Raw genomic sequence first — 26,631 nt, 5'->3', positions numbered from 1 at the left:
TTTTTTTTTTTTGTGAATTTAAATATGAAAAATAGCTTTTTAGACTTATTCTTTGTAAATATATTATGCATCATGTAAAAGTTTACAAAATAATTTTTATATTTTCAATGATTTTTTTAGAATACCTTATAAAAGTAATTGAAAGCACTTAGAATTTATTTTTGAAAACAATCTATTTTCATAAACAATTTGTTAATGTATTAGTCTAATTGGTAATTTTATTTCATTTATGCATCAAGTTTGACAATAGTCTAATTAGTTATAGTCGACTTTGAACTGATTCAGAGTTGATTAACTTTCAAAGTATATATGCATTTGAAGTAATTAGAATTTGTTGAATGACTTTGATATGGGTGAAAATTTTGAAGGAGAATAATATATAAAGTTTGTTATCCACAAAATGAGTAGAGAGTTCAAAAATCATGAAAGGCACTTGAATGTAGTTTTTGGGACTAGCGAAATGTAGTTTTTGGGGAGTTGATTTGTGTGCAATTTGTATGGTTCATTGAAGCTAAAATGTTGTTTTTCTATTGGAAGCTAATGAGTAATTGTGCAAATTTAATATGATTTCAAGTTTTGACATTAAGCTAAAAAGAGCAAGCAAAATAAAGTGAAGATTTGCAAGGAGTTGAGGACAAAATGAGGTTTTTCGATACCTTATTCAATACCTTAGTGAAGAATTGATATCTTGCAATAGAAAAGGTGTCATGTCGAAAGGCTTTTCGACAAGAAGATTAAGTAATAAATATTGAAGGGAGAGTTGTGTTTATAGGCCGTTATATGGGAAATATACTATTTTGGAAACTCATATAACTCAAATATGAGATTTGCCTAGTAATAAGAAAAATATTATGTGTTTCATGCACTATATACTGTGTATATTTGTATTTTCGAAATTACCCTTTATGTCTTCCAGTCAACAACCATCACTCGTGTCCATGTCACTAGAAGTTGTGCATTTAATAAACACAAAACACATTTAATAACCCTCAAATGGGCCTTCCGAAACACAACTTTCCCAATATTGAAGCTTGATGACAATTCAATACACTTGTGGTATCGAATTTATAGTTCGACAAAGAGCCAAAGCTTCTGGACTCATACCAACAATACATATATTGAATCCATATTTTGATACTAGGTGATATAGAGAATTTATTATTGAAAGTTGTTGAATGGTATTTCAATAGTAGCTCAAATTCATTTGAAGGGATTATGCACATATTTGACATGTGATTTGGCATTCGACACATTGGAATTGTATTTTGATGACAGACCGAACTCTTTGGAACTCTTCATGCACATAATAGATAGGTGAATGCAATTTGAGATTGCTAGATATCTCAGACCATGTACCGACCTATATCAAGCCCTATCGAAATGGTAATTTTCTTACCTTGAGATGGTATTCTTCCTATGTTTGCTGTAGAATTCACATATATGGTATTCATTCAAGCTTTTTCAAACTTATAAACTCAAATGCAAATTGGATTCCCATCGGTTTTAAAATCTCACCCGGAGTAAATATTACACTTGCAGCTCTCATTTAATGCTATGTTGGTAACAACCCAATGAAGTTGTCAACCGGGCCACAATGAAATGGCTTCAGCTATGCCTAACTACCGGCTTGTGAACAAACTTCTTTAAAGCTTCATAAAGGCTATTTATACAACTACCCTCTTGCATATGACCATTGATTTCACCTTTGCAACTAGTCATCTTTTCCCTTGTAAAATATTCGTGAGGCTAAGTTTTTATATTTCCACCAATTTTTATTTATTTCTATTGTTTTAGAGTGTCGGGATGTTTGTGTGAGCACTTCAAGTAATTATAAAGGTCTATTGATGGTTAAAACCAAATATAAAATACGTAGTTGAACTTAAATCAAGATCGGAGTCAAGTCAAAATTCAAGTTATATTAACGTCTAAGTCACTTCAAGGTCTAAATCATATCAAAGCCCTAGTCAAGATAGGACTAAAGCTAAATCAAGACTCAAAGCTAAATTAAGGCACAGCCTAAAGCAAATTCAAGTCAAATACAATCAAACTTCTTTGAACCCTTAATTAATAACTAGGAAATGAAAAATTAGAAATTTTAATATTTAAAAACATATTTGATATTAAAGTGAATTCAAGTCAAATACAATCAAACTTCTTTGAACCCTTAATTAATAACTAGGAAATGAAAAATTAGAAATTTTAATATTTAAAAACATATTTGATATTAAAGTGATGATCTATTTGGTATAAATATACTTAACGACATAAAAGAAAGAAATTCTTAATAATAATTCATACACTTCTTAATAATAATACATACACAAGAAGAAAAACATTCATTTTACCACCTAAAAAGAAATAGTGTTTTATTATATTGTAAATAAATAAAAAACGTGGTGACAATTTTTTTCCCTGAGTTAAATGTTTCTATAGACATTAGTTTATTTAAATAATTAAGATTGTTAAAAGTTATGTTAATAATTTATCCTATCAAATTAATTTTGCTTTAAATTTATATTTTATAAAATATTAGAAGTTGATTAATTATTCGATATTTTAGTTATTTTTAAATGAATTCATCCTTTCAATATTTTAAAATAAAAAACATTAAAAATTAAACAAAATTAAAATGATAAATATATAAAAATAAATAAAAAATAAGAAGAGAGAAAATTTCTATAATTTTTAAAAATAGAATTAATGTGATAAATATAGAAAATAACTAAAAACAAATAGAAAAAAATATAGGATATGTTTGGTAATTGTTTTCAAAAATAATTTTGAAAAATAGTTTTTAAAAACTATTCTTTGATATTTTATAGAACAATTGTTTTTTTGAAAATCTAAAATATTTTTAACTTTTTTGTAATATTTTTAAATGTATGTTAAAAAAAATTTATCTAATATTTATTTTTAATTATTCTACATATTTATATAATTATTTTCTAAAACAATCCTCCAAAAATAAGTGAAAACAATTAAAAGATATTTTTTAAAAACATCATATTTTTTGTTTTTAAGAAGAAGAAAAAATAAGAAACAATTTTTTATTATCAAACATGTTTTCTAAGTTTTTTTGTTCTAAATAACATAAAACTATTCTTGAAAACAGTTATTAAGCAAGTCGAGATATTTTTATACTCATATTTAAAAAATATCACAGAATCAGAACTTTTAAAATGCATTATGAGTCAAAGATTATACTTAGAATTATTTACATTATCAAAGGTAATATCTTTAATAAAAAATATATATAAAATTCTAATCATTTTTATACGCGTGTATAAAATTTAAATTTTAGTTCTTATTTTATAGTTTTTTCAATAAAAAATAAATGAAAAATATAAAATAAAAGGGTAATATAAATAATAAAAATAAAAGATAAATAAAAAATAATTTTAAAAAATCTCCCCTTTTTTCGCCTATCATTTATTTTTTCAGGAACACAACCAATTTTTCCAACAAATCCACCCTTTTGCTGATTATTTCCACTGCATTTCCCGGATTTTTACCAATATTTTCACTTTTCCCTTGTAAACTTATCTCCTCCATTTTCGCTTCGGCCACTTTGATATTTTTGGACGAAATATTTCGAAATTTTTAACTATAGGAAAGCTTTAGATTGGTGATTTTTTTTTCTCACAATTTATATTTGGTCTTTGATAGAAATAAAATTTTCTAAATTTTTTAAAAATCTATTATTAACAATATTTCTTATTAACACATTTGATAAACTTTAAAAAGAATTCGTTCTAATATTATTTTTAAGAGTAAATTTGAGATTTTTTAATTATTTTTTGAAAAATATTAAAATAGCAATTAAAAATATAAGAAAAAATTTGATAATTTTGTTACCATATATAAGCATATAATTAAGGATGATAATAAAGTAAGGTTTTAGGTACTGGTATTAATAGGACGAGTATTATATATAATAAAAATAATAAATTTTTTTAATAAAATAAATTATAAAAATAATAATAATTTAATTATTTATAAAATATATTAACTTTAATATAATTAAATATTTTCAAAAAATTAAAAGTATTATCATCCCGTTTTATTTTTTTAATGGGAGGGGATAGGAATTATTTTAAATGAGAGGTTGGGATGAAAGTGATGGTTCGTCCAATTGACATCGTTATATAGAATATTCTCAAAAAAACTATTTCCCCTATTTAAAATTTTTAATATAAAATAATTAAAAACTATTTTAAATTTTCTTAAAACGTGGCCATGTGGTCCTCATCTTCTCTCTTATTATTTCTCAATCAAGGGCCGTACTTACAGATGTGCAAGATTTTCAACGTACAAGTTTGGATCAGATTCCATATATATATGTACTACTATTAAGTATGACAGTGTAAGTATAAGCTTGGTCAAGAAAATTTGAGAGAGAAAAAAAAAAATCCTCCAAGAAAATTGATTAGAAAAGCAAGAGCCAAAGATTCCAAATAGAGGGGTGTTTGTTTGCCGAGTTGCCATTGGAGAAACACACCTACCTCCCAGGGACAGCAATGCAAAGCAACAGGATTTCATTTTATTATATATAGACACCAAAAACGTTCAGCTGCCTTTCTCTTTCTCTCTCTCTCTCTCTCGCCCTGGGTTGAAACGTTGAAAGGGAGAGGCAACAGAGAGAGTCCCACCTGTTTCTTACTGTTCTTCCTGCGCAAAATCCATTTGTTTTCTGCCCCTCTTCGCTCTGATTCTTCGACCAAACGGTCAATATCCGAATATCTTACACGCCCAATATTCGGGCACCTCCTCCATTGCGGTTTTATCCTCCCAGAAACTTGAATATATTCTCAATTTTCGCATTTTCCTATTTGGTGGAATTTGGCTTTTTGGTTACCCACTTGTCATAAATCAGGTTCATCGCTGGAAACCCCTCATTCTTTGATTCCTTTGCTTTATTTATTTTTTTGTTAATTTCTTGCTTACCCATTTAGTTCGTTTTCCTTTTTTGGTACCCATCTGGCCGAAATCGGATCTTTTCTCTGAAATTGTGAAGACTCTGGATGTGGGTATCCATTAAATCATTGCGAAAAAGCTTAATCACAAGGTTTTGAGTCATGGGCAGAAGAGGATTGCAGGTGCTTGATGATAATAGAAAAGGGGTTTTCCCTAATTGTGATTTGGGGCTCCAATGGGGTCTCCAAGAAGGGGCTTTTCACCCCGGAGGCCTATTCGCAAGCGTTGGCCAGGTGGGAATGGGGTTCGGAATTTCGCCGAATTCCCCAAATTCTCGAGACAACAACAATGCTGGTTTGAAACTTCCGTGTATGGACCTGTATGTGAAGTACGTATCCTCACCTGATGGGTTTAAAATCTTGGGAATTCCGGAGGCAGCGGAGGAAGGGAGTTCCAATAAGGGGAAGGTTGGTCTAAAATTGAAGGTCAAGGTTGCAAATCCTTCATTGAGGAGGTTGATAAGCGGTGCAATTGCAGGAGCGGTGTCACGGACAGCCGTTGCACCATTGGAGACTATAAGGACGCATTTGATGGTTGGAAGTAGTGGGCATTCTACGACTGAGGTCTTCAATAATATCATGAAGACTGATGGATGGAAGGGGTTGTTTAGGGGGAATCTTGTTAATGTGATCCGGGTAGCACCAAGCAAGGCTATAGAGGTACTGAAATCCTTGGCTTTTGTATGGATTTGTTTTTTGTTTTTTTTTTTTTTTACTTGGTGGAGATGTGATTTCCATGGTTTAGAATTTTGAATACTGATATCAATTGCATCTTTGTTAGTTATATTTGGTAATATATTCTGCAACTACTTATATTTTAGTTTATGCATTACAACTATGTGCTTGACTTCTTGAGGATTAAGTGTATTGTGATGGCTTGCATAACTCATTTTTCAATTCTATTATTGCTTTGTGATGGCGGCTTGTTTGTTGTCTTTCTTTTATTGTTTTCTGTTGTCATTATTCATTTGTTTGTTTGGTCAGTGATTTATGAAACTGCATTGAACCATTTTTCAATTGCACTTGGTATTTTTGTATTAGAAATTTCGTAATGGTTGTCAAAATTTGAATACTTTGAATAAGTGTTTACATTTGAAGTGGTATATATTGGCTCCCGTTGGGCCCATAGTTTTAAAAGGTGCAAGACACACCCCAAGCTCAAAAGTCTCCTAAGGCTTAGTGCAAGCAGCAATACATGGCACACACATCAATGAAGTGAAACACAATCTAGGATGCATATCAAATTTATAAAATCTAATCCAAAATCCAATCCAAGAACAAAAAATTTAAGATTCTAAACATTTAAAAGAAACATTCAATAAAAAAAATGAAATTATATAAATTTCAAAACAGTTAAGAATTTTAAGAATAAAAGTGTTAACAAGGAAAATTTAAGTAGATGAGATGTGCCTCTCCAACAAGGCGCACACCTTGGCAAGCAAGGTGCTATAACTAGGGAATGGTTGGGCCTTGGGCCTCAATAGGCTTTAAGTAGTCCTTTAACAACTATGTTGGTCCACAATTCAAATTGTTGTCTATAGTTTTGCGGTTCAAAAATTGGATCAAGAAAGGAAGAATGTTTGTGAGGCCATTCACTCTTTGCATTTGTTTGTTTCTTGAAAAACATGGTTTGATGGTATTTCCTTTGGTAAAGAGGCCAATGTCCTCCTACTTATGATTTTTTCTGTTTAGATTAATCAAGATAATGAAGAATTCCTAGAGGCCATTCCTCGTTCTCCTCTATTAGTACATATCCTTTCATTATTATTAATCCTCAGAATCCTTCAAGCTTTAATTCTTCTTTTAAGGTACTAAATTTTGTGAAGTCGGACGTTTAGGGGAGAAACCACAAAATCATTCTTTTTATCGTCTCAACCATGGCACTTTTGGCTAACTATAGTTGGCTTCTGAATCCATTTAACATTTCAGAAAATTAGGCATGTTAATTTAAAATTTTCACTTATGAGAGAAAGAAAATGTTCAATTGTACATGTGAGTATCTTTGAGTGCTGTTTTGTTTCAATGATAGCATGTGGTTCATAGTTGTAGATGAACCCTTTTCATATGTTGGGAGAATGTTGAATTCCTGTGCTTGTGAGTTGCACTGAATAAACCGCTCGGGAGAGTGTTGCATCATTTGTGCATGTGATTTGATTGTTGATTGAAGTTCTGAGAAAAGGGAAAAACAGGGGAAGAATACAGTTGTGGTTCAAACCATTAAAAATTTTATGAGGCACCTATTCACCCCAATGCAACCCCAAAACCCCCACCCCCACCCCCTTCTAGGTGCTATTCCATCACTGAGATTCATTTATGGTAGGGTTCATGATTTGGTTGTTGTTTCCATATAGATTTCTTTATGAAGCCATCTTGCTTCTAAAGTTACAATTCCTTGGGTATCTCTTACCATATTCTTCCCCCTTGTTAAGAAAAATGAATCATAAAGATATTTGGAAACTTATTAAAATTTGTGGAAGCCTATACCAGAAAAAACTTGATAGGTTGGCTAAGAGAGGAACCACTTCTCTTGTTGAATCGTTGGAGATCTCTTGCCAACTTGAATTTTGGTAATATGCTTCTTTAGGAATGGGAAAGCAAAGGCTTTATATTGTGGGGAACTGTGTCTCTCTTTTAACTTTTAGTCATGTAAATTTCCTCTTAGAGGGATTTTTCATCCTTTGTTTTCTTATACAATTTTTTCCTTTTATTTGACAATATATTTTTGGTATCTTATCTAGAAAAACATTTAAATTCCTCCCTCTTACTTGATCTACTTGATCTGATTACAAGAGAATCCATTGTTTATTTAGTACCATCAGAGATTTTTTTGAAGGATGGCATTTCACTTGCCTGAAAAGGCATCTTGTGGTTGTCCGCTAGCCCCTTCATATAAGAAGACACTATTATTCTGTAAGTGAATACAAATTAGGATCACCAGAAAACAGAGGGAACTTACACTCAATTTAGTCAAATGGGGATCAAGATGATAATAACTTGGAATTTTATTTCCATGTTCTATTTGACCCATATGATTGTGTATGCACAAATTAGTTATAATCTGATGTGCTGAGTTACAATGAGACTAATAATTTTCTCATGTTTTCTTTTCTTTTCTTTCCTTCTTTCTTTCTTTTTTTTTTTTCTAAAGAAAATGGAACTTTCTTTGAAAAAGAATACATGGAAAGTCAAAGGAATGTTTATGTATGAATGTTTGGTATCCATAGGTTGCTAACAGTCTATAAGTGAATGGGGAATTGAAAACTAATTATTCTTTTTTCAGAAGGGTGAGTAGAACCCATAACCATGGTATTCTATGAGATTAGTTTCAAGGTCATAGCATTTGAATACAAAACCTTACTAAAAAAATGGGATCAGGTTCAGCTTTTTCTGAGCCATTGTGGCATGATCACTTCCTTATAAGCTTGCAAGGATTTGATGTAGCTTTCTTTGCATGTTCTCCCTCAAACATTTGACTTTCACTATAGAAAAAATTGTCTTCCCATTGCTTTTGTGGATGCAATTTTAACTACATTTTGAATGTAAATGTCATGTATTCCAAGGAATGTGATTGTATAGTTGGACTGGATAATACATTCAAGGTACCTGATGGGACATTCCGAATGGAAATGTCAGTCTTCTTTGAACCGGTCTTGGAATTGCATGTTATTTTGAACCATCATTTTAATCCTTTATTTCTCCTTGCAGCTATTTGCTTATGATACAGTCAACAAGAACTTGTCACCCATACCTGGAGAACAGCCCAAAATTCCTATTCCAGCATCCCTAGTCGCAGGAGCATGTGCGGGAGTTAGCTCCACCTTGGTCACATATCCTCTTGAGTTACTCAAGACTCGATTAACAATACAGGTAAACAAAAACCTGAATTGGCAATTAGGTTTAGTATTTTTACTCAAGTTTTTTAATGGTACCATCCAAATTAGACAATTTGTACTTACAACAAATTTTAAATGATTTTGTTCAATTTTCAGGGAGATGTTTATAATGGTCTATTTGATGCATTTGTGAAAATATTGCAAGAGGGTGGACCTGCAGAACTCTACAGAGGCCTCACCCCCAGTCTAATTGGAGTAGTTCCATATGCTGCCACCAATTACTTTGCCTATGATACATTACGGAAAACCTACCGGAAAATTCTCAAGCAGGAGAAAATAGGTAACATTGAAACCCTTTTAATCGGGTCTCTAGCGGGTGCTATTTCAAGTAGTGCAACATTTCCCCTTGAGGTGGCCCGTAAGCACATGCAGGTAGGGGCTCTTAGTGGGAGACAAGTGTACAAAAATGTATTACATGCTCTGTCAAGCATACTGGAACAGGAGGGCATCCCGGGTTTGTATAAAGGCCTTGGCCCGAGCTGCTTGAAGCTGGTTCCTGCAGCTGGGATTTCATTCATGTGCTATGAGGCATGCAAGAGGATATTGGTAGAGAATGAGGAGGATGCATAGAGAAGAGTTTGCCCTCCTGTTGGAACCAAGGGAAAGAGGTGGGGGATAGCATACATTGCTATGGATGCCACTTTAATTTATTTTGCATTTCCCTTTCTTGTTTTTGGTTTTTTCTTCTTTGCTTTTTGCAGCTGGGACTCGATGAAGGAGCCTTGTTTTTTAGGTTAGAAACCGAGCTGTCTTTTTCGAAGACAATTTTAGCTGGCATTGGTTTGGCTTTTTATTGGGTTAAGGAAACAATTTTTTATGGCTTTGGTTTTGCATTTTATTGAGTTAAATAATGAACTAGTAATTGAAAAATGTGATGAAGGCCAATGGCCGTTGAAATGAGATAGCTTTTTATATAACCATTCCATGTCAGACAGGTGCTATGCAATCATTTATTACATGCTTCTCTTATAAATTGTTAGAATGTGGTCTTGCCTCATGATCTAGATGCTATGCATAATGCATCCAAGCCTGGCCCATGGAGTGATGATTGATTTACAATGGTTGTGATGACGCAGAAATAAGAACTAAAATGACTAGATTTATTTTTCTGGCTGTGGGCACCAGCAGCGTATGCACAGTACTAGGATCAGACTAGTTCTATGGCTGGGACATGCTTGGCCTTGGATCCATGTCAGAAGGGCCTAACGCAGGGCCAGTGAAGGGGATAATACAAGTCACCATTCCAAAGTCATCACTGCCCTCAGACGGTGGCTCCATGTTACTTTAATTATGTAATCGTGTATAGAAGGGGTCCTTCCAATTATATCCAGTTATAGTATGGTTCCAGAATTCATTCAGACCAATTTTCAAGATTCTAAATACAACAAGTAATTGACCAACATGTCCATTATGTGGGACTGAAGCTTTATTAATAATGCAAATGTGAAGATTGAAGCTATGGTAATAATGAAAAAAACATACTGAATTTTTTATATCAATTGATACTGTTTTTTTTTAATATTTAATTAAAAACTCCTAAAACAAGTATGACCAGAACATCTTAATTCAGCTTTGTTCCTTGTAGTCTCCAATTTCCCTTTCCTCTGCTGCAGCAGCCATCAACTCATCAAAGTTTTCCGTCTTTCCAAGCAAAATTTCAATCTGAAAGGGAACAAAACAAAGAGGGTAATGTCAGTCTCTCATCCTCCAAGGTACCTTGAAACTGTAGGAATAACTTTTTCATAATAAATTAATGGCCTACTGTCACAACTTGGGTGTTTTCTTGGCGTTTTTTAAGCACACATACGGCACTTAGATAAATCAAGGCATTTTGAAGTTACTAAATCACTCGAAATTAGTTTGTCATGCTAGGCAACATTATGTAACATGGAAGCTAAGGAGGATGAACATAGGAAGAAAGGAGGTTTGAAAGAATAAAGTTTTAATTAATCAATGGTGTACTTTACAATGTTTTGGAAGTTTTCAGTACTTTATAGGCACCATGGGAACTACTTAATAGTTCCCACAATTCTAACCTATCAGGGAGGAAAAAAAAAAAAAAATTGTTCTCACAAATCTAGAATACTCTGAATGCTACTACGTACAAGTACAAATTGTGTATAAGAATTCTCTAAACCTTCTACACTGCTCCAACAACTTTCACCTGTCTTTAGAGGTATGTTGAAGGCCTTGGGTTCTTCTAGAAACTTCCCACCCTTAAATAAGCTCAATTAGGACAAGTTGGGCATGGTGCAATGCTACAACCTAGTCCAGCTTGTAAACCAAGCTTGGTCCAACCATCAATCTAGAAATAACCAACCAAAGCATCAAGGTGATATGCTAAACCTACAAACAACCTATTTTAAAATCCCTGATCCTTGGCACAGGTTGAACAACAGCATACTAAGTTACACACAGACCATCGCCTTTCAGGTGTAAACTCTAGGAACTTCATGAAGGCATGCATGGTTATGTAGACACTGATGGAAAGTTTCCAACTACAAGAACTTTAATTTTGGAGGCAATGTAAAATTCAACGCTCAATGAGGCTTGATAAAACATGACATCATTGCTCCATTCTTGAATTGCCAATAAGCATACGACATAACTTTCTAATAACTTGGACACACTAACCAGTATGTCCCAAATGATCACATGTCACAAAAACTAATATGGTTGGATGAGTTTTAAACTATCTGCTCCTATCAAAAAAAAAAAAAAGTAAGTTTTAAACCATCTGCATGCACACTCTTAACAGATCTCAAAATCACCAGAGATTGTATGACAAAAAATCCAATCATACTGATCTTTTTGTAAGGTTGCTCTACTAATTAGGATCCAATAAATGGTGCATCTTTTAACTTTTAGGAACATAAGCTACATCTGCCACTAGGTGCCGCATTGTCAATAGAAATCTAGAGTTTTTAAATAAAGAATGCCAATGGGCCCAATTCATTGTAGGTATAACTGTTGGATGTCATCTAGCTGATTCTCCTTTATGCATGCCACAAGCACCAGATAACTATCCAACAGCAAGTCATTGAATTCACATAATGTAAATGGCATTCCTTTCTTTTTTTTCCCTGTTTTTGTGAAAGATAAAAGTAATAGATTATAGCACAAGTATTCGTAAATGACCTTTGCTTTTTGAAGAGGTCGCCCTCCAAATTCATCCCTTATGTCAACAGTTGATGTTGTGATCCCTGTATAAGTTAATACATATCACAATTGTTAAAGTACAAGATTGAAAAATATTTGCTTGAAACCAAAAGGTGAAAGTGGGAAAGAAGAAAGAATCTCACTCTTCTCAACAGCCAGTCCATTGTTCTTCAAAATCTCAGCAATTGTGACAACGGTGGCAATAGCTGTATATATATGATAAAACCATTTTAGTGATGAAATTGACAAGGGAACTGCAATGCCTCCATGACAACAACATAAAAGTTTTGTTTATTTATTTATAATTTTTTGTTTTTTCTAGTGAATGTGGAGCAACAGCCACCAAACAACACAATTTTGTTCACCCAAGGAATTCAGTGAAATTTACTTTACCATATGATAATTAGCCAATGCCGATATCAAACCTCCCTGACTTCCTGACACTGTCTGAACCAACTAAGCCACAGCTTGTAGGAAGCGCAGGAAATTTCATTGCAGAGGACCCATGTCTCTTCTTTGTGAAATTATACGGAAATTAAAATGTTTTATCCAAATCCAACTGAACAACATAGCCATATTTATCATGTAAGGAGGACACCTATCAAACCCATTGTCCATGGACTTATCATATAAAGGACATCTACCAAACCCTTGCACATGGACAACCTAGCAGCCTAAGGAAAGAAATCTAAGCAGTTAATGCCAATACTTCTGAACATTTTTAAAGCATCTAAAGTGTGAAACTCTGATTACTAGCAAATTGTTCTGATATTTAATCAAGTTAGAAATTTTTTCAGTGATACTAATGCCTGAGATTGGAACAAGAATGTAAAGAACATAATGATAATAATAATTATATGATGATGGTAATGGTGATAAATATGAAAAAATCAAGATATGGAAACCATTATCTCAATTATAATAGTAGTAATGATGATGATGATGATGATGATGAATATGGGAACCATCACCTGAATTATTTACTATAGAAGAAAAAGGAACTCTTTAGAAATAGTAAGAAAACACATTTACCATCCACATGTTGAAACTTAACATGATGACATCAACTTCAACATAAGAAATTATAAGTAAAACCCTAACAGCAGAGTAGGAGGCTAGTAAGGTACCAAGAAACCATCTTCCTCAAGATGATGCTGAATATAATTTAACCTAAAAGCTAAAAAAACTCAGTCTCAAAAAGGGTGGGTGGCGCTGCTGCATGGGGCAAAGGTACATTAACCAAAATCTCAATGTTCTAGCCAAGTGAATTTATATGCAAATCAACCAAGATGCAAATTCCAATTTCTCCACAACCAAAACCTCGACAGAAATGTGAAGTGATATAACTAAGTTATGAATTGCTACTTTAGTGCCTTCCTTATCATAAGACAAGAGTTTTACTTTTCCCAAAATTGATGTCAATAAGCACCTTCACAGATGGAATAGAAAATAAAAGTTGATTAACAAAAAAATTCTGCATAAATGTTAACAATTCATGAGAAAAACCATCAAGAAAGATCATCTTGTTGCAACTAGACCCACGTAACTGCCAGAGAAGGTTGAATTTCTAATTTTACTTTTCACAGAAATAAAAGTGTTGTTTTCTTTCTGCACATAGGTATTAATAATCAAAATGAAAAGAAAGTAAAAAAATCATGTAATTCTAGAACCGAATATGGTAAAATATAAAACAGGAGGTTAAATAAAAGATACCCATCCCAAGAGCAGACAGTTCCACATCATTGTATTGTTGCATGAACCTCTGCAAAGACAGAAAATACTCACTAACCATACTTGGAGCAACAATAATAATGGTAAGAATAAGAACCAATTAAGAATGTGGTGTCAACACTAACAATACTCAGAGCAACCTATATCCAAGCCTTGACCCAAAGCCTGATTTATTAAACTTCACATGTCTAAATTAAAACGAAATGGTGGTTCAAGGCACACCACAGGTGAGTATCTCAACTAGGAGATTATCTAGGTGAATCATGGCAAACCTTCTTAATACATTATGAATCTCTAGAATATGACTAAGTTATAGGTGATTATCTACCAATCAGGGATACCAAGTATCATTTACAGAGGAATTTCCTAATAATATGCATTTCGTTTTAAGTCTTAATACCCGTTTTCACAACCCCAGAAAATGCAGAACATTTCATCCTCCTTTTATGATCATTAGGAAAGAACTCATATGAGCACTCAAGGATTAGGTTCTCCCAACAGATTAGTATGAACATCTTGCAATAAACAGCAGAGATTATATGTTTTCGGTTTTTATTTGCCGCTTCAAATTGGATCAGGCTTTGGAATTTCAATTATTTAGAATCAGGAAACTAGCTTCAGACTGAAAATGTTTTGTTGATACGGGGTCTACAGAATGTAGATTCTTCCAGGGCTATTTCAAACTCTCCATTTTCCATCCAACCAAACATATAAAGTGCAAAAGGCACATCTTCAGTTACAAAAAAAAAAAATCAACAACAACAACAACCACACAAATCAAAATAGAAAACGTTGATAAAACCCCCAATTGGTTGCTGAAAAACAATGGAAAAATAAAAGAACCAAAACCTCGAATCATAAATTTTATATTGCTTACTGCCTAAGAACGCCAAAGAAAAACAAACCAAAAATAAAAAATAAAAAATAAAAAATCGACTCATAAATTCAAACAACAAATCTTCGTTTCTCTTTCCTTTCCTTATCCCATTAGTAGCCATTTTGAGCAAAACCCTAAAATGAGAAGAGAAAGTACCTTGGCGAGATTAACGTAAAAGAAGAGGGGTTTTTTGGTATTGGAGACCTGGATTCGATTTTTCTTGAGGGAAGAATCGGAGATGTTCAACTTGTTCACTCCCTCTGTTAAATTTTCCATTCCAACAAACACAGCTCTAAACCCCCAAAACCCTATTTCCCTCTGCAAAAAGAACAACCAAAGGGCATTGATCAATAAGGCACACAACTTTAATCAAAACGACGTCGTTTTAAGAGCAAACCGACTTCTAGTTTGTCATGTCCTCAGGTGCAAGCCGTACAATGACAAATGTTTTTGGGATTTCTTTTACTTATTTATTTATTTAGTTACTTTTGATGAAAAAGAACATTATTGATTTTTATAATTTTAAGTCATTTTAAATTTTAAAAATGATATTTTAGGATATTAAAAAGCCTTTATTATCTCAATTTTTTTAAAATTTAAAAATAATTTTTGATAACATAAAGAAAATTTATACACATCATATACAAAAGGTATTAAATTTTTTACAGAATTTACTATTACATTTTATTTTTAAAAACAAAAAATAGAAAGTATGAGTATGTTTAGTCGTGATTTAAAAGCAAATTTTTTAAAAAAAAAATTTATAATAATATTTGACCCTTATTTTTTGAAAATAATTTTTAAAAGTAAAATTTAAAAAAAATTAAAAACTCATTTAGAGTTGTTTTTAAACTAAAAATAAAAAATAAAAAACAGCTTTTAAAAATAAATTTCCGAAAACATGATCAGTCATTTGAAGATGAAACAATCCAATTTTTGAGTCCCTGCTTGATACCCATAATCCAAATAGAACAAAACCATAATCTTCAGCCTCTAGACTTTGAAAGAATAACAAACTTGATTTTTCATAGAAAATACACAGCCCATGAATGATTTGTATTAAGTTCTTGACAAAAAAATTCATCATAACACTACACAATAAAGCATTTGAGACACCTATTCCAGCACAGACCCAACACAAACACTTTGAGAGGAGAAATCTCCAAAAGGAAACAAGGCAAGAAGGAGATACAAATGGCTTCTTTCACATGCATCCATCCACCCATCAAACTCCCCCTTTCAGAAAATAAAATAGATAATACAGTATAACTTAGATCTTGCATACAACTTAATTATCTCAACAGCTTCTTATTTACACAGCACATGGAGAGAGACAGACAAAGACGGAGAAGGGGTTTGTTCACTTGCAGCAAAATGATTCCATCCAAAAAAGACCTAGCAGTTGATGCCACATTGACCTGATGCGGCTTTTGTGGAGCTGCTGGTGAAAGGGTCGATCCGCACCCACAGCAAGGAGAAGATGGAAGCAAGGAGAATGGACCAGACAATAACGATTGTGGGGGTACGATTTTGGCGACCCAACAAACCCTTTAGGAAGGGGTAAAGATGGACGATCACCCATATGGCGAAGAAGAGCTTTCCAAAAAGTGGCCCCCATGACTGATACCCGCTGTTTATGGCGTATGAAACTCCAGCCACAATGCCTACCAAGTTGACGACGAGCACAGTTGTTGGTGGGATGAGGAGAGATGTCCATTTGAACACATAGAGCTCTGCAAAGTCCCCATCATCATCAGATGCCTTTGAAGTGACAGTGAAGTTGGTGTCAATCCCAGCAAGCACTTTCAACAGCCCTTGGAAGACAGCAAAGAGATGGGCTGATGTACCACCAATGACCCAGAACTGCTCATTTCTCCACCAGTCTTCAATACTGACACCACTCCATCTAAGCTCAAGTATTCCAGTAGCAAAAATGGAGACGAAGAGGAGAATAAACCACATGCTAGCAAAGTTACTTATCTGCATAAAAATTGTAAAAAGATTCTCACTGAGTGCAGATGAACGAAAAAGTATAATATGGAAAAAATTATAATCCTAAAGTAACCTACTACTTGAGCTCCATGAACACTATTTTTATTAAAAGAAAATAGAAAACAAGTGCACTAATCAAGTATAATTAGAAAAAGAAAAATCAGAAAAAAAGGATAAATTATGTTTGTGTTATGTTAACAACCCAGCAAAACCCTATCAAGGTTGCATAGACGAAACATTTTGTGCATTCTAATGTCGATTTTTAACAAAATCACAATGAACATCAATCCTGTGTAATAACCGGATAAAGCCTTGATCAACATTATCCTCTCTGGAAAATTTTCAAATCCAAATAATCCCTCACAGCAAAAGTGCAAGTGTACATGCATGGAAATGAACAAAGGTTCCATAAATGCTTGAAAAATGAATTGGAGATTTCACTACTAGGTGTTAAGTAGAACTGTCATGTACCTCAGGAATGATGAATTTCCCTGTTAGAAGGCAAATAGCAGGAAGGACACAGTAAGCAATCAGGGGGATAGAAGTGAGAGGATAAACAATGGTATTGATGTATGCCAGTCTCTCCAAGAGCTTGAGCCTCCCATTGTAGCCATACCATATGGGGCAATGCCTGCTCAGCAGGATCTCAATAGATCCCAAGGCCCATCGAAGAACCTGATTCAAACGATCAGAAAGATTGATGGGAGCAGACCCCTTAAATGCTGGGCGGGGTGGCATGCAATATATTGAAATCCAACCTCGTGCATGCATCTTAAACCCAGTCAAAATATCTTCAGTCACAGAACCATAAATCCATCCAATCTGGTTGTAGAAGCAGAAGCTCAATTAATTTGAATTCAAAACAATAATCCAGTTCAAAAAGTCAACTGTAACATGAAAATCTGATCCAAATTTTTTTTACTGATAGATCACATATTACAAAATCAACTAACCTCTTTGCCCCAGTCAGTCTTGTCTTCATATCCACAGCTAATAACATGGATTGCCTCTTTTAAAAGGGTTGCAGGATTAGTTGATGGAGGAATGCCACCCTGTTCCATGAAGGTGGCTGCAATAAAAACAGGGGACTGACCAAATCGCTTCTCTAAGCTTTTCTGAGACATAAGAAGTGACTTCTCATCATCATATCCTGGACAAGGAAAAACAGCATTTGATGATATGTTAGCATGAAAGTGGTAAATTTCAAATTATTTCAATTCGGTAAGATGGAAGGCCAAATTGGATAAATAATCAAATGAAGAGATCCTCAAAATGGCTCAAAAATAAAATAGAATGCTAAAAAACTTATTGCAAATATAAGACTCATTAAATTCAAAGAATGGAATGATAAATTTGTAATGAAGACCTACCTTCAACACCCTCTTCAATGTCTTCCATATTGAAAATAGGGATGGTTGATTCAGTTCTTTTCACTTGCCTCTTCTTATCAATGTATTTCTTGTTGCCACCCCTTCCCTTCTTTCTTGAACCACAACAACTCTTTACAATAATATTTGGCTCTAAATCTGCCTCAGTTAACACTGGATCATATCCATATAGCGCTTGCCTGTTGAAACAACATCCTGTTCCCACATAGACTGGCCCCTGGACGCCATCCAGCCCTTTCAAGTTGATCTGGAGGACAGAACAAGTATGAGAAAATATTTCTTAAAGTCCTAAGTATAACAAAGAATAAAAGAAATTTATTCTTCGTGGAGATGACAAAAAAAGTGGAAACCTACATCAAAGAAGACAATATTACGATTAGCATATCGATCATGCAAATCAATGCCATCAAACCGCTGTGGGAATTGTACATAACAGGTTTTCTTTCCAAAAGCTGGATCCATCATGAAACACATGGCTTCTTTAAGAGCTTTGCTGTTATTGAAGTAGTGATCACAATCGACATTCAAGAGATAAGCACCATTGGTCAAGACAGCTGAAACTCGAATCTGCATACCACAAAATAAACTCATGTCATGCTCACAACTCAGTCAGAAAATAAAATATGCAGCACAAGATAAACCAAGTTTGTGCCACCATGCACACTAAAAGAAAAGAAGATAAAACCCAAGTGATGCCTACAAATCACCTAGAAAACAAAAATGGATCCAATAGGTTGAGTCAAGCTTCCAAGTCCATCAGATTCCAATTACATTGCCCCAAATCATGGTACATGGAGCATGAATTTTTATTTTTTATTTTCACTAAGAAGGGGACTCTACTAATTAATGTTTCTCTGTATTCCTCTAGACAATGATGGCTACAACATAATTGGTCCTCCAAAATACCAAATAATGAGCAGGCATGTAAAAGAAAGAACCTCCAATGAATTTGGAATTGGAATAGTTGCATAATGCATATCCAAAAATCAATACCATCAAATAAGCCCCATGCAGCCAACAAATTCCATGGATTTTTGTATATATATGCAATTAAAGAATTAGAAATAATCTGATAAGCAAAATATATGTGCCATTACATGAGTGAAGAAATAATCTAATAAAAAAAATATTTGTTGACTTGGGGCCAGTGCAGATTGGTATAAATTTGAAAAAATCATTGATACATATGTTTAAAGAACTACTATGAAAATTAAGAGAAGTGCTCTAAGGATGACAAACCAAAGCATTCATTGCTCCAGCTTTCTTATGATGTTGGAAGCCCGGCCTTTTCTCACGAGAAACATAAACTAGTCTGGGCAGCTCATTTCCATCTGTGTCAAGACCCCCACTGTGGCCTAAGAACACCTGTGAATCCCAGGGGTAAATACAGAAAATAAAATTAGAAAAGGAAAGACAATGAAGTGGTAATTCTCAAAAAGAAAAAAGAAAAGTGGTGTTGCCTTAAATATTCTCACTAAGGATGGAGATACCTGAATCATTCCTGGATGATCCCTAGGGTTATTTCCAGGCCAAGGAGTGCCATCCTGCATTGTCCAACCTTCTTCTGGCGTCTTCTGTGCTTTAGCAACAAGTGCATTGATTCGTATCTTAAACTCTTCATATTCTCTCTGCAAACAAAATGTTTACAATCATTAGCTTTTAACATAATTTACTAGCTTCATCTTACATCAAAACAAACAAGGATTTGGCAATAATAATCAACAAAGGCACCCTTGATACTTAATCAGAAAGCCTTTTGTAACTATTTCAGACAGCCAACTTGATGCAGTTCGTCATTCACAATGATCATGTGGTTCTTTGTAAGCTTTTTCATATAGAATGCCAAACCATACGTGGAGGGCAAAGCAAAAAAATATCGATCCATGGTCAATACATTGTATAATTGTGTCAATGCACAATTTGTGTCAAGAAACAATTTTAACAGTCAGGATAAGCATCATCTTTGCATTTAAACATGTTATATCCTTCAGTTTCCGTACCTTTGTGTAATGTTCTCCACATTCCTAAGTCTAAAAAGGGCTTTTTGTTATACATTTTAAACAAAATTCTGCACAATGACCCAGATTCGCAAGAATAAAATGAAAAATGACAAGATGCATTCATCAGCTGTATCAAACATTCATAGGTGAACAAATATATAAAGAAAAAACTACTGAACAAACAACTAGAGAACATGGTAGTAAAGGGAATTTATTATCATTATTATTTTTTTATCACCATTACCACATAGTCAACATGCTAATCTAATGTGATGATCTAAAATGGCAATAAGCAAGCAAATGTCATCCAGCACAGGCCTCCATCACTTACCTTCATAGCCCTGCGCTCTTTCACAAAAGAAGGCTGTATCTTGTCCTTCAAGTAATCGATCTTTTGGGCAAAATAAAACTCAGGGGCCCTAGGCTCGATGTTGTGCTTCTTGCAGAAGGGAACCCACTTCCTTGCAAATTCAGAAGTTTCAGAAAGGGCTTCAAAGGTCAACATTGCAGACCCATCATCTGAAACATAGCAAGAGACTTTGTCGACAGGGTAATCCACAGCAAGAATGGACAGCACAGTGTTAGCTGTTACAAGAGGAGGCTCTTTGAGAGGATCCACCGTACTAACAAATACATCTATAGGAGCCAGCTGTGAAGGTTCCCCTTCACGATCATATCTGTAAACAAAAATTATAACACAGTTACAGTACCATAGCAGCAAGAGATTACCCACAAATTCAAACAGCATATCCAAAATCACACCCTTCAAAAGAATGTTTACAAATAAAACAAAGTAAACTGACCTCAATGCAAGCCTTTCAAGGAAGGTCTCACGATTAATTGGATACCATTTTGGGAACTGATCCAACAGCCATGATAAGGCAAACCAAATCTCACAGATAACAGATGTTAACCACAAAGGATATGCATCTTTTACAGGGTGAGTTGTACGATATTGTAAGAAAAAGCCCAAGATTATAAGTCGAAGTATGATCACAACACGATAAGGCGTAAGGTGAGATGATGGAATAGGCACCACTCGACTCAAAGGTTGACGAGCATCATCAGCCCTGCAACACAAGGAATCTATCAACCATGTGGCGAAAGGAGCAAACAAAATGCTTGTTTGACTTAATTGGAAATGGGACCATTCTTTTATATTTTCAGGAAATTTGAAGAAGATAAAATAATGAGCCATTAGTTTCTGATAAAAGAAATAACCTCATTACCAAAAAGAGAGAGCTTAACCAGAAAATGACAAACTGAAAAAAATATATATGACTAATTTCTGGATCCTAGATATAATTTTACATAAGATGCTCACATTTGCAATTCCTCTCCATTTGAACCAGTGCCCTCTAAATCTCCCTTCCCTTCAGGGTATCTGCTAGTCACCTGCATCATATTTTTCTCCTGTTTGAGTTTCCAACCTTCAACCCTTTCCTTCCAGTCGACATTACCCAGGCCATAAGAATTCAAGTCCTTTGATGGGTCCACAATTCTCACGGGAACTGCAATGACAGATGACATGATCAAGAGACTGTCAATAGAAGTCATACAGATGAAATAGCAACTTTTATGACAACTTTTACACAAATGGATTCAAGTTAATGCAGTTACCTGGCTGCCTGGGATCAACATAAGGCAGTGAATGCACATGCTTTTCGCCAGGGCCCAAAGGACCAGATGTGGTTCGCACAGATTGATTGTCAGGTGTACCACTGGGAATTTCTCCAGACAGCTAAGCCAAAACATCGGATGTGATCAGTCACATTAATCATATGTAGGACTTGAAAATGCAAAGTCAAGTGTTCAGACTTGCCAAATTAGTTACTTTAATAACATGGAAACTGTGAGGAACATTATATTGTGTTGAATCTATTATGTTGCCTCTTTTCAATTATCAAGGGAGAAAAAGAAGTAGATTTTAAAGCCTATCAAGAGGAGAAAAAAAAAAGGAAAGGAAAGAAGTAGAAATTAAAGAAGATCCTCTTCACAGATGGGAGTCAATTTCTGTTGTGATACAAACCGTAAAACTCATTGAAACAAGCTAATCATTATTTTTATACACTACTGTACTTTTAAAAAATTCAATGTTTGCCAGTGCTTGATGAGTAAATAACATCTATAAAGAAATTACAAGCAGTCAACAATACTTAAAAGACCATCTTGCAGATCTGCACATCATTAGATATTACTGAGTGAAAAGAAGCATTGGATATGGTTTTCATCACTTACTGGCTGCCCATTGGTGAGAAGGGGAATAGGTTGCTGAGACTCATGTCTGGAGGAAGAGGAAAGGTCAGCATCTTCTCCCTGCCACTGGCGTCTTGCTTTGCTATTTCCTTGGGCATAATTGAACTCATTTTCTATATCATCAACATCATCCTCTTCATCATCTCCTTCAACTCGAGGGCTCCCTAAAATATACACAAATTTATTAACTTCAATCCCCAAAAAAAAAATATGGTTACAACCCATATAAAAATGGGTTTCAATAGGATAAATGAAAAAGCATACTGACCTTTGTGTCTCTTATATCTAGTCTTGCACTGGGGACAAGACTGGTTTCCATCTTTGCGCTCATACTCATAACAAGGCCGACAAACTGGGAAGGCACACTCATTGCAGGCAACAAAGACATCACCGGCGGCTGTAAGGCCAACAGTATCTCCACAAATCTGGCATATTTGGCCATTCAAATGCTTCAGGGGCTTTGGCTGCATCATCCAGAGAAATAGACCGATTAAATTTCAGGAAGAAATCAACAGAAGATAGGGTAGTTTTTGGAAGAGAAAAAAAAAATCAAAATCCCAAATGTGAAATCACCTACATTAAGGTCGAATATGTATTATGGCAATCTAATATGTGCAAATATATTAAATGCACTTCATCACCCAACAACAAACAGTCTTGTGATAATGATGCATGGCACATAAAAGTTAGCATTAGCAAATTCCTGATTAGATGAAACCATCTCCAAAAAATAAAAACCACGAAAAACTCCATCAATGGTTTCAAATGCAGTCAAAAGTACTCAGTTTGAAAATTATCAATGCAACTAAACAAATCAATTTTAAATGGGCCTAGCCGATTAAGACACATAAGTTAACTTCCAAAACTAGAGTATTGAAGAAGCTGAAGAAACTCTTAAGACAGACAAAACCACAACAGAAAATGCAATGAACTCACTTAACATGATCAGACATTGGTATGTGCAGATCATTATGCACACCCCTGCTTATCACAAAAAGATAATCAAAACAGCCATAAAAAACCTTAGTTTAGAACAACCCAGTACAACCAATTAAGAACTTCAACAGTCCTGCTTTGTAGGTAAAAGAGGATTTGTCCGTAAAAAACAGTAAAACAAGATCTCAGCTTTTATGGACGTAAACTACAAACCACCAGCTGATTTGAGAACAATCTGTAAGGTCCCATAAAGAAAGCAGATCAACACAAAAAGAATTTTCAGATTTCACCAAATCCAACATTAAAACCAAAGCATCAACACTTGATTCGTGTCTGAAAGAAAAAACAATAAGTGTACGACTAGAAAATATAATTGGAACAAGATTACAGCTTGAGCAAACCCAAACTATAACCCCACATTGCAAATCCCCAAATTTGACAAAGACAATTAGTGCACATTTCCTCATTTCTTGAAGAAGGGAAAAAAAAAAAAAAAAAACCAAAACCACAACTTTAAGTGAAAACCCACCATCATACAATCAACAGCGAGATCTACACACTGAAAAGCAAGCAAAGATTGAAGAATTAAAAAAAAAAAGAGTTCCAAATAACGATTATGATACTGAATATTGATAGCCCATTTTCAAAATCGCACATAACCTCAAGCCACTTCCTAGTCCTGTCAAACAAAAATTTAAAACTTGCGCACAAAACCAGTTTAATACGAACAACACTCAGATCTAAATAACACACTGACATAGAGAATAAAATAAAACAAAACAAAACAAAAAGGAAAGCAATTTGAGGCTAACAATCACTACCCATTCCCTTATTCAACAAAAAAAAAAATTAGAAAATTGAGCTGAAAACACACCACACAGACAACTTACACTCAGATCCAAACCCCAAAACACAAGCAAAGAAATCAAAGACAACAAATTCGAGTGAAAATCGAAATGGGTCCGAGAAAAAAACAGACCCCACTATCAGAATCATGGCGAATCCGAACGAGCTCGTTCCTCTTGTGCGATCCAGCAACCATCCCCGCATTTGCTTCCATGATGGGGATTCCTCCGTTTCCTTAAACTATGGTCTAAATCCTCGGAAATGCACAAGAGAGATCTACGAATACATGAAATGGGTCTGTGTGTAGGTTTTGAGATCAAACGGTGAGAAGATTTGGAGAGGAATGTGAAGGGGGTCGTGCGGAGACTCTGATTCTTTCACCCAATCAGAACTCCATCTCTCTCTCTCTCTCTCCACTTCCTCTTCACATCCGAGCTTGCATTTTATCATTTGTTTTTTGCATTATTATCATTTTCTTCGATTTTTTTAATGACGTTGGATTTTTTTCTACCGGCTGAACCGGTTGTCTGCAAAAAGTACAGTCTGGCTTGAATATTGGATCTACTGCATAAGACGTGGCTTGGCCCTTCCCCACTTTTCTCTTCTTTACCAAAAATTTTGTATGCTTGTCCCACATAATGACATGTGTCTTTTATATTTTTCTTTTTTGTTTATGAAAATAATTTTAAGACATTTATCCGAAAATAAAATATTCATCAACCCAAAATTAGTTAAAATCTCGGCACCACACAAGAAGAAAGATAACAGTTTCCTTTTTTATTTTTTAAATTATTTTTTTCTATATTTTTAAGATCGTTTTTAGTAATTTTAAATTTTAATAATTTATTTTTTATACACTTTTTAAAATCATTTTTTAAGAATTTACTAGGTGAAAAAAATTAAAAACAATGTGGATTTATAATTATATTTTTATTTCTAAATATAAAAAATTTTAAATTGTTGTAAAAAATCCACTTGCTATTACAGTATCTAATAGTCTTGTTCATTCAATCTCCTCAAAATATCTAATAATACTTACTAAAAATTATATTTGGGAAGGAAATTACCAAAAACGGAATTTTGGAGACACTGAGTCAGCCCAACCGGCTCAAGCTGACCTGGAACTCATTAAACTCGAGCCACGTTAACAAGTCTCGTCTCTCTTTTTCACTTCCAACGTACAATTTCTGACGTGTCAAGATTGGATTGGTAGTTCAATAAAAACGCTGCGGATTCTTCACCGTCTCCTTACTAGAACCAATAACATGGAGCCACGTACAACACGAAGCCCGTCCCTTTCAGCAAGGTGTATTCCCTCATATTTGAAAGCGTAGTTGGCCGTTTTACAGGCTGTACTGGAAGGTACCGGGTTTTGCCGGTCACCTTTTTCCGACAACTGGAGTGGCTGTCGGTGCTCAGTTTTTGCCTGTTTTACCCTAAATTAATGATTTCGATTTTTTTTTTTTTTGGTAAATTAGAATTACGTTTTGATTAGGGACAAAATTTTAATATATACAAAAAAAAAGGGTAAAATCTATAATATCCTTTTTTTTTTTTCTTTATAATTATTAATATTAAAAGCACTTATTTTTTAATTTATGCCTTAAAATTTATTTTTATTTAAGTAAACTCCAATTATAATTTAATTCTATTTAAGTGTTATTTAGTTCTATTTAAGTGTTACAATAAACAATCTAGTAAGATTTTAAAAGCAAAACATTTTGAAGGTTATCATTTTTTTTTTAAATAATCACAATAATCATTTTTGTATCTACTTTGACTAGAAATACGGAATTCACTTTCTTATTTTTATATTTTATTAACATAATATAACCAAAACCTGATAATTATATTTAGCAGATTTGTTTTATACATTAAGTTTAATATAGGTGATGATTTGTAAAATTTAATATTTATTATTTAATGATTTAAGTTAATTACGAAAGGATAATTAAAAAAAAGATAAAAAGAGGATATGAAATTAATTATTTTTATTATTTCAAAAATTATTTTGATTTTAAGTTATTTTATCAAATATATTGAATTTATTTAATAACTTAAATTAAGTTAATACGCTTACAAATAACCACAAAATAATCAAAATATTGAATTTACTTTTTAAATTTTTATAAGGAGAGTGTCGGTCGTGGGGGGTGGCATGAATTTGTCACATCCTGAAAGGGAGGTGTCCCAAATGGCAATAGTAGTTAAGAAAGAGCGTGAGGAATTTAAAAAAGGAAGACATGAGGAAGTCGTTAGGTTGAGTGTCCATTGTGTTGGGTATACCTCTTTGAAAATGTGCTTAAAAGATTCATTTATGATTACTGGCTGGTAGGACATGCCATCAAAATATTATTTGAATCAGATTGTTCATCACCAAACCTTCAATTTTTATTTATTTTTTTTATATGTAGTAGTAATCCAGCCGTTGTCTTTAAATTTAATTGGACACACTTAGTGATCAATGATAATGAAAGGTCGGTTTTTTTTTTTAATATTCGTCATGTAAATAGGACTTGGAGAAGCTTAAAAATGTTAAAAACTTTATTTTTTCTGACTTAGGTCGGGTTTGGGACAAAT

General features: G+C 33.7%; 3 protein-coding genes across 3 annotated transcripts; 1 reads left to right on the top strand and 2 right to left on the bottom strand.

Annotated features, from left to right (window-relative positions):
* The first annotated feature begins 4,465 nt into the window (after positions 1-4,465).
* On the top strand, positions 4,466-9,783 carry LOC117912969 (adenine nucleotide transporter BT1, chloroplastic/mitochondrial). The gene is made up of 4 exons (XM_034827795.1): positions 4,466-4,873; positions 5,015-5,633; positions 8,679-8,840; positions 8,963-9,783. The coding sequence occupies exons 2-4, from the start codon at positions 5,076-5,078 to the stop codon at positions 9,434-9,436; spliced, it is 1,194 nt and encodes a 397-aa protein (XP_034683686.1). The 5' UTR covers positions 4,466-4,873; positions 5,015-5,075; the 3' UTR covers positions 9,437-9,783.
* Positions 9,784-10,258: 475 nt separating this feature from the next.
* LOC117912099 (uncharacterized protein At2g34160-like) lies at positions 10,259-14,957 on the bottom strand. Its single transcript, XM_034826565.1, has 5 exons — positions 14,790-14,957; positions 13,739-13,787; positions 12,169-12,231; positions 12,005-12,069; positions 10,259-10,528 (listed from the first exon to the last, which is right to left on the bottom strand). Exons 1-5 carry the CDS (start codon positions 14,907-14,909, stop codon positions 10,433-10,435), a joined length of 393 nt encoding a protein of 130 aa, XP_034682456.1. The 5' UTR covers positions 14,910-14,957; the 3' UTR covers positions 10,259-10,432.
* A 682-nt stretch (positions 14,958-15,639) lies between these two features.
* Positions 15,640-24,480, bottom strand: LOC117912083 (cellulose synthase A catalytic subunit 1 [UDP-forming]). The gene is made up of 14 exons (XM_034826545.1): positions 24,185-24,480; positions 22,538-22,733; positions 22,252-22,433; positions 21,634-21,754; positions 21,338-21,524; positions 20,817-21,083; positions 20,345-20,690; positions 19,504-19,641; positions 19,253-19,378; positions 18,368-18,580; positions 17,996-18,260; positions 17,579-17,775; positions 17,097-17,447; positions 15,640-16,613 (listed from the first exon to the last, which is right to left on the bottom strand). The coding sequence occupies exons 1-14, from the start codon at positions 24,263-24,265 to the stop codon at positions 16,029-16,031; spliced, it is 3,255 nt and encodes a 1,084-aa protein (XP_034682436.1). The 5' UTR covers positions 24,266-24,480; the 3' UTR covers positions 15,640-16,028.
* Between the last annotated feature and the right edge of the window lie 2,151 nt (positions 24,481-26,631).

The sequence above is a fragment of the Vitis riparia genome, chromosome 4 (genome assembly GCF_004353265.1).
Source record: "Vitis riparia cultivar Riparia Gloire de Montpellier isolate 1030 chromosome 4, EGFV_Vit.rip_1.0, whole genome shotgun sequence".
Classification (NCBI taxonomy): domain Eukaryota; kingdom Viridiplantae; phylum Streptophyta; class Magnoliopsida; order Vitales; family Vitaceae; genus Vitis; species Vitis riparia.
The sequence above is the reverse complement of the archived record's forward strand: the minus strand, read 5'-3'. Positions and strand labels throughout refer to the sequence as shown.

Bases quoted from the DNA above. Each gene is read 5' to 3' on its own strand.
- LOC117912969 (XM_034827795.1), top strand. From the start codon at position 5,076: ATGGGCAGAAGAGGATTGCAGGTGCTTGATGATAATAGAAAAGGGGTT. The intron at 5,634-8,678 runs GTACTGAAATCC...TTCTCCTTGCAG, and splicing joins CACCAAGCAAGGCTATAGAG to CTATTTGCTTATGATACAGT. The intron at 8,841-8,962 runs GTAAACAAAAAC...TTCAATTTTCAG, and splicing joins AGACTCGATTAACAATACAG to GGAGATGTTTATAATGGTCT.
- LOC117912099 (XM_034826565.1), bottom strand. From the start codon at position 14,909: ATGGAAAATTTAACAGAGGGAGTGAACAAGTTGAACATCTCCGATTCT. The intron at 12,232-13,738 runs GTATCTTTTATT...ATATATATACAG, and splicing joins ACTGTCTGCTCTTGGGATGG to CTATTGCCACCGTTGTCACA. The intron at 10,529-12,004 runs GTCATTTACGAA...GTTCCCTTTCAG, and splicing joins GACCTCTTCAAAAAGCAAAG to ATTGAAATTTTGCTTGGAAA.
- LOC117912083 (XM_034826545.1), bottom strand. From the start codon at position 24,265: ATGGAAGCAAATGCGGGGATGGTTGCTGGATCGCACAAGAGGAACGAG. The intron at 18,261-18,367 runs GTAGGTTTCCAC...TCTGTCCTCCAG, and splicing joins GTAATATTGTCTTCTTTGAT to ATCAACTTGAAAGGGCTGGA. The intron at 17,776-17,995 runs GTAGGTCTTCAT...TTCCTTGTCCAG, and splicing joins CATTGAAGAGGGTGTTGAAG to GATATGATGATGAGAAGTCA.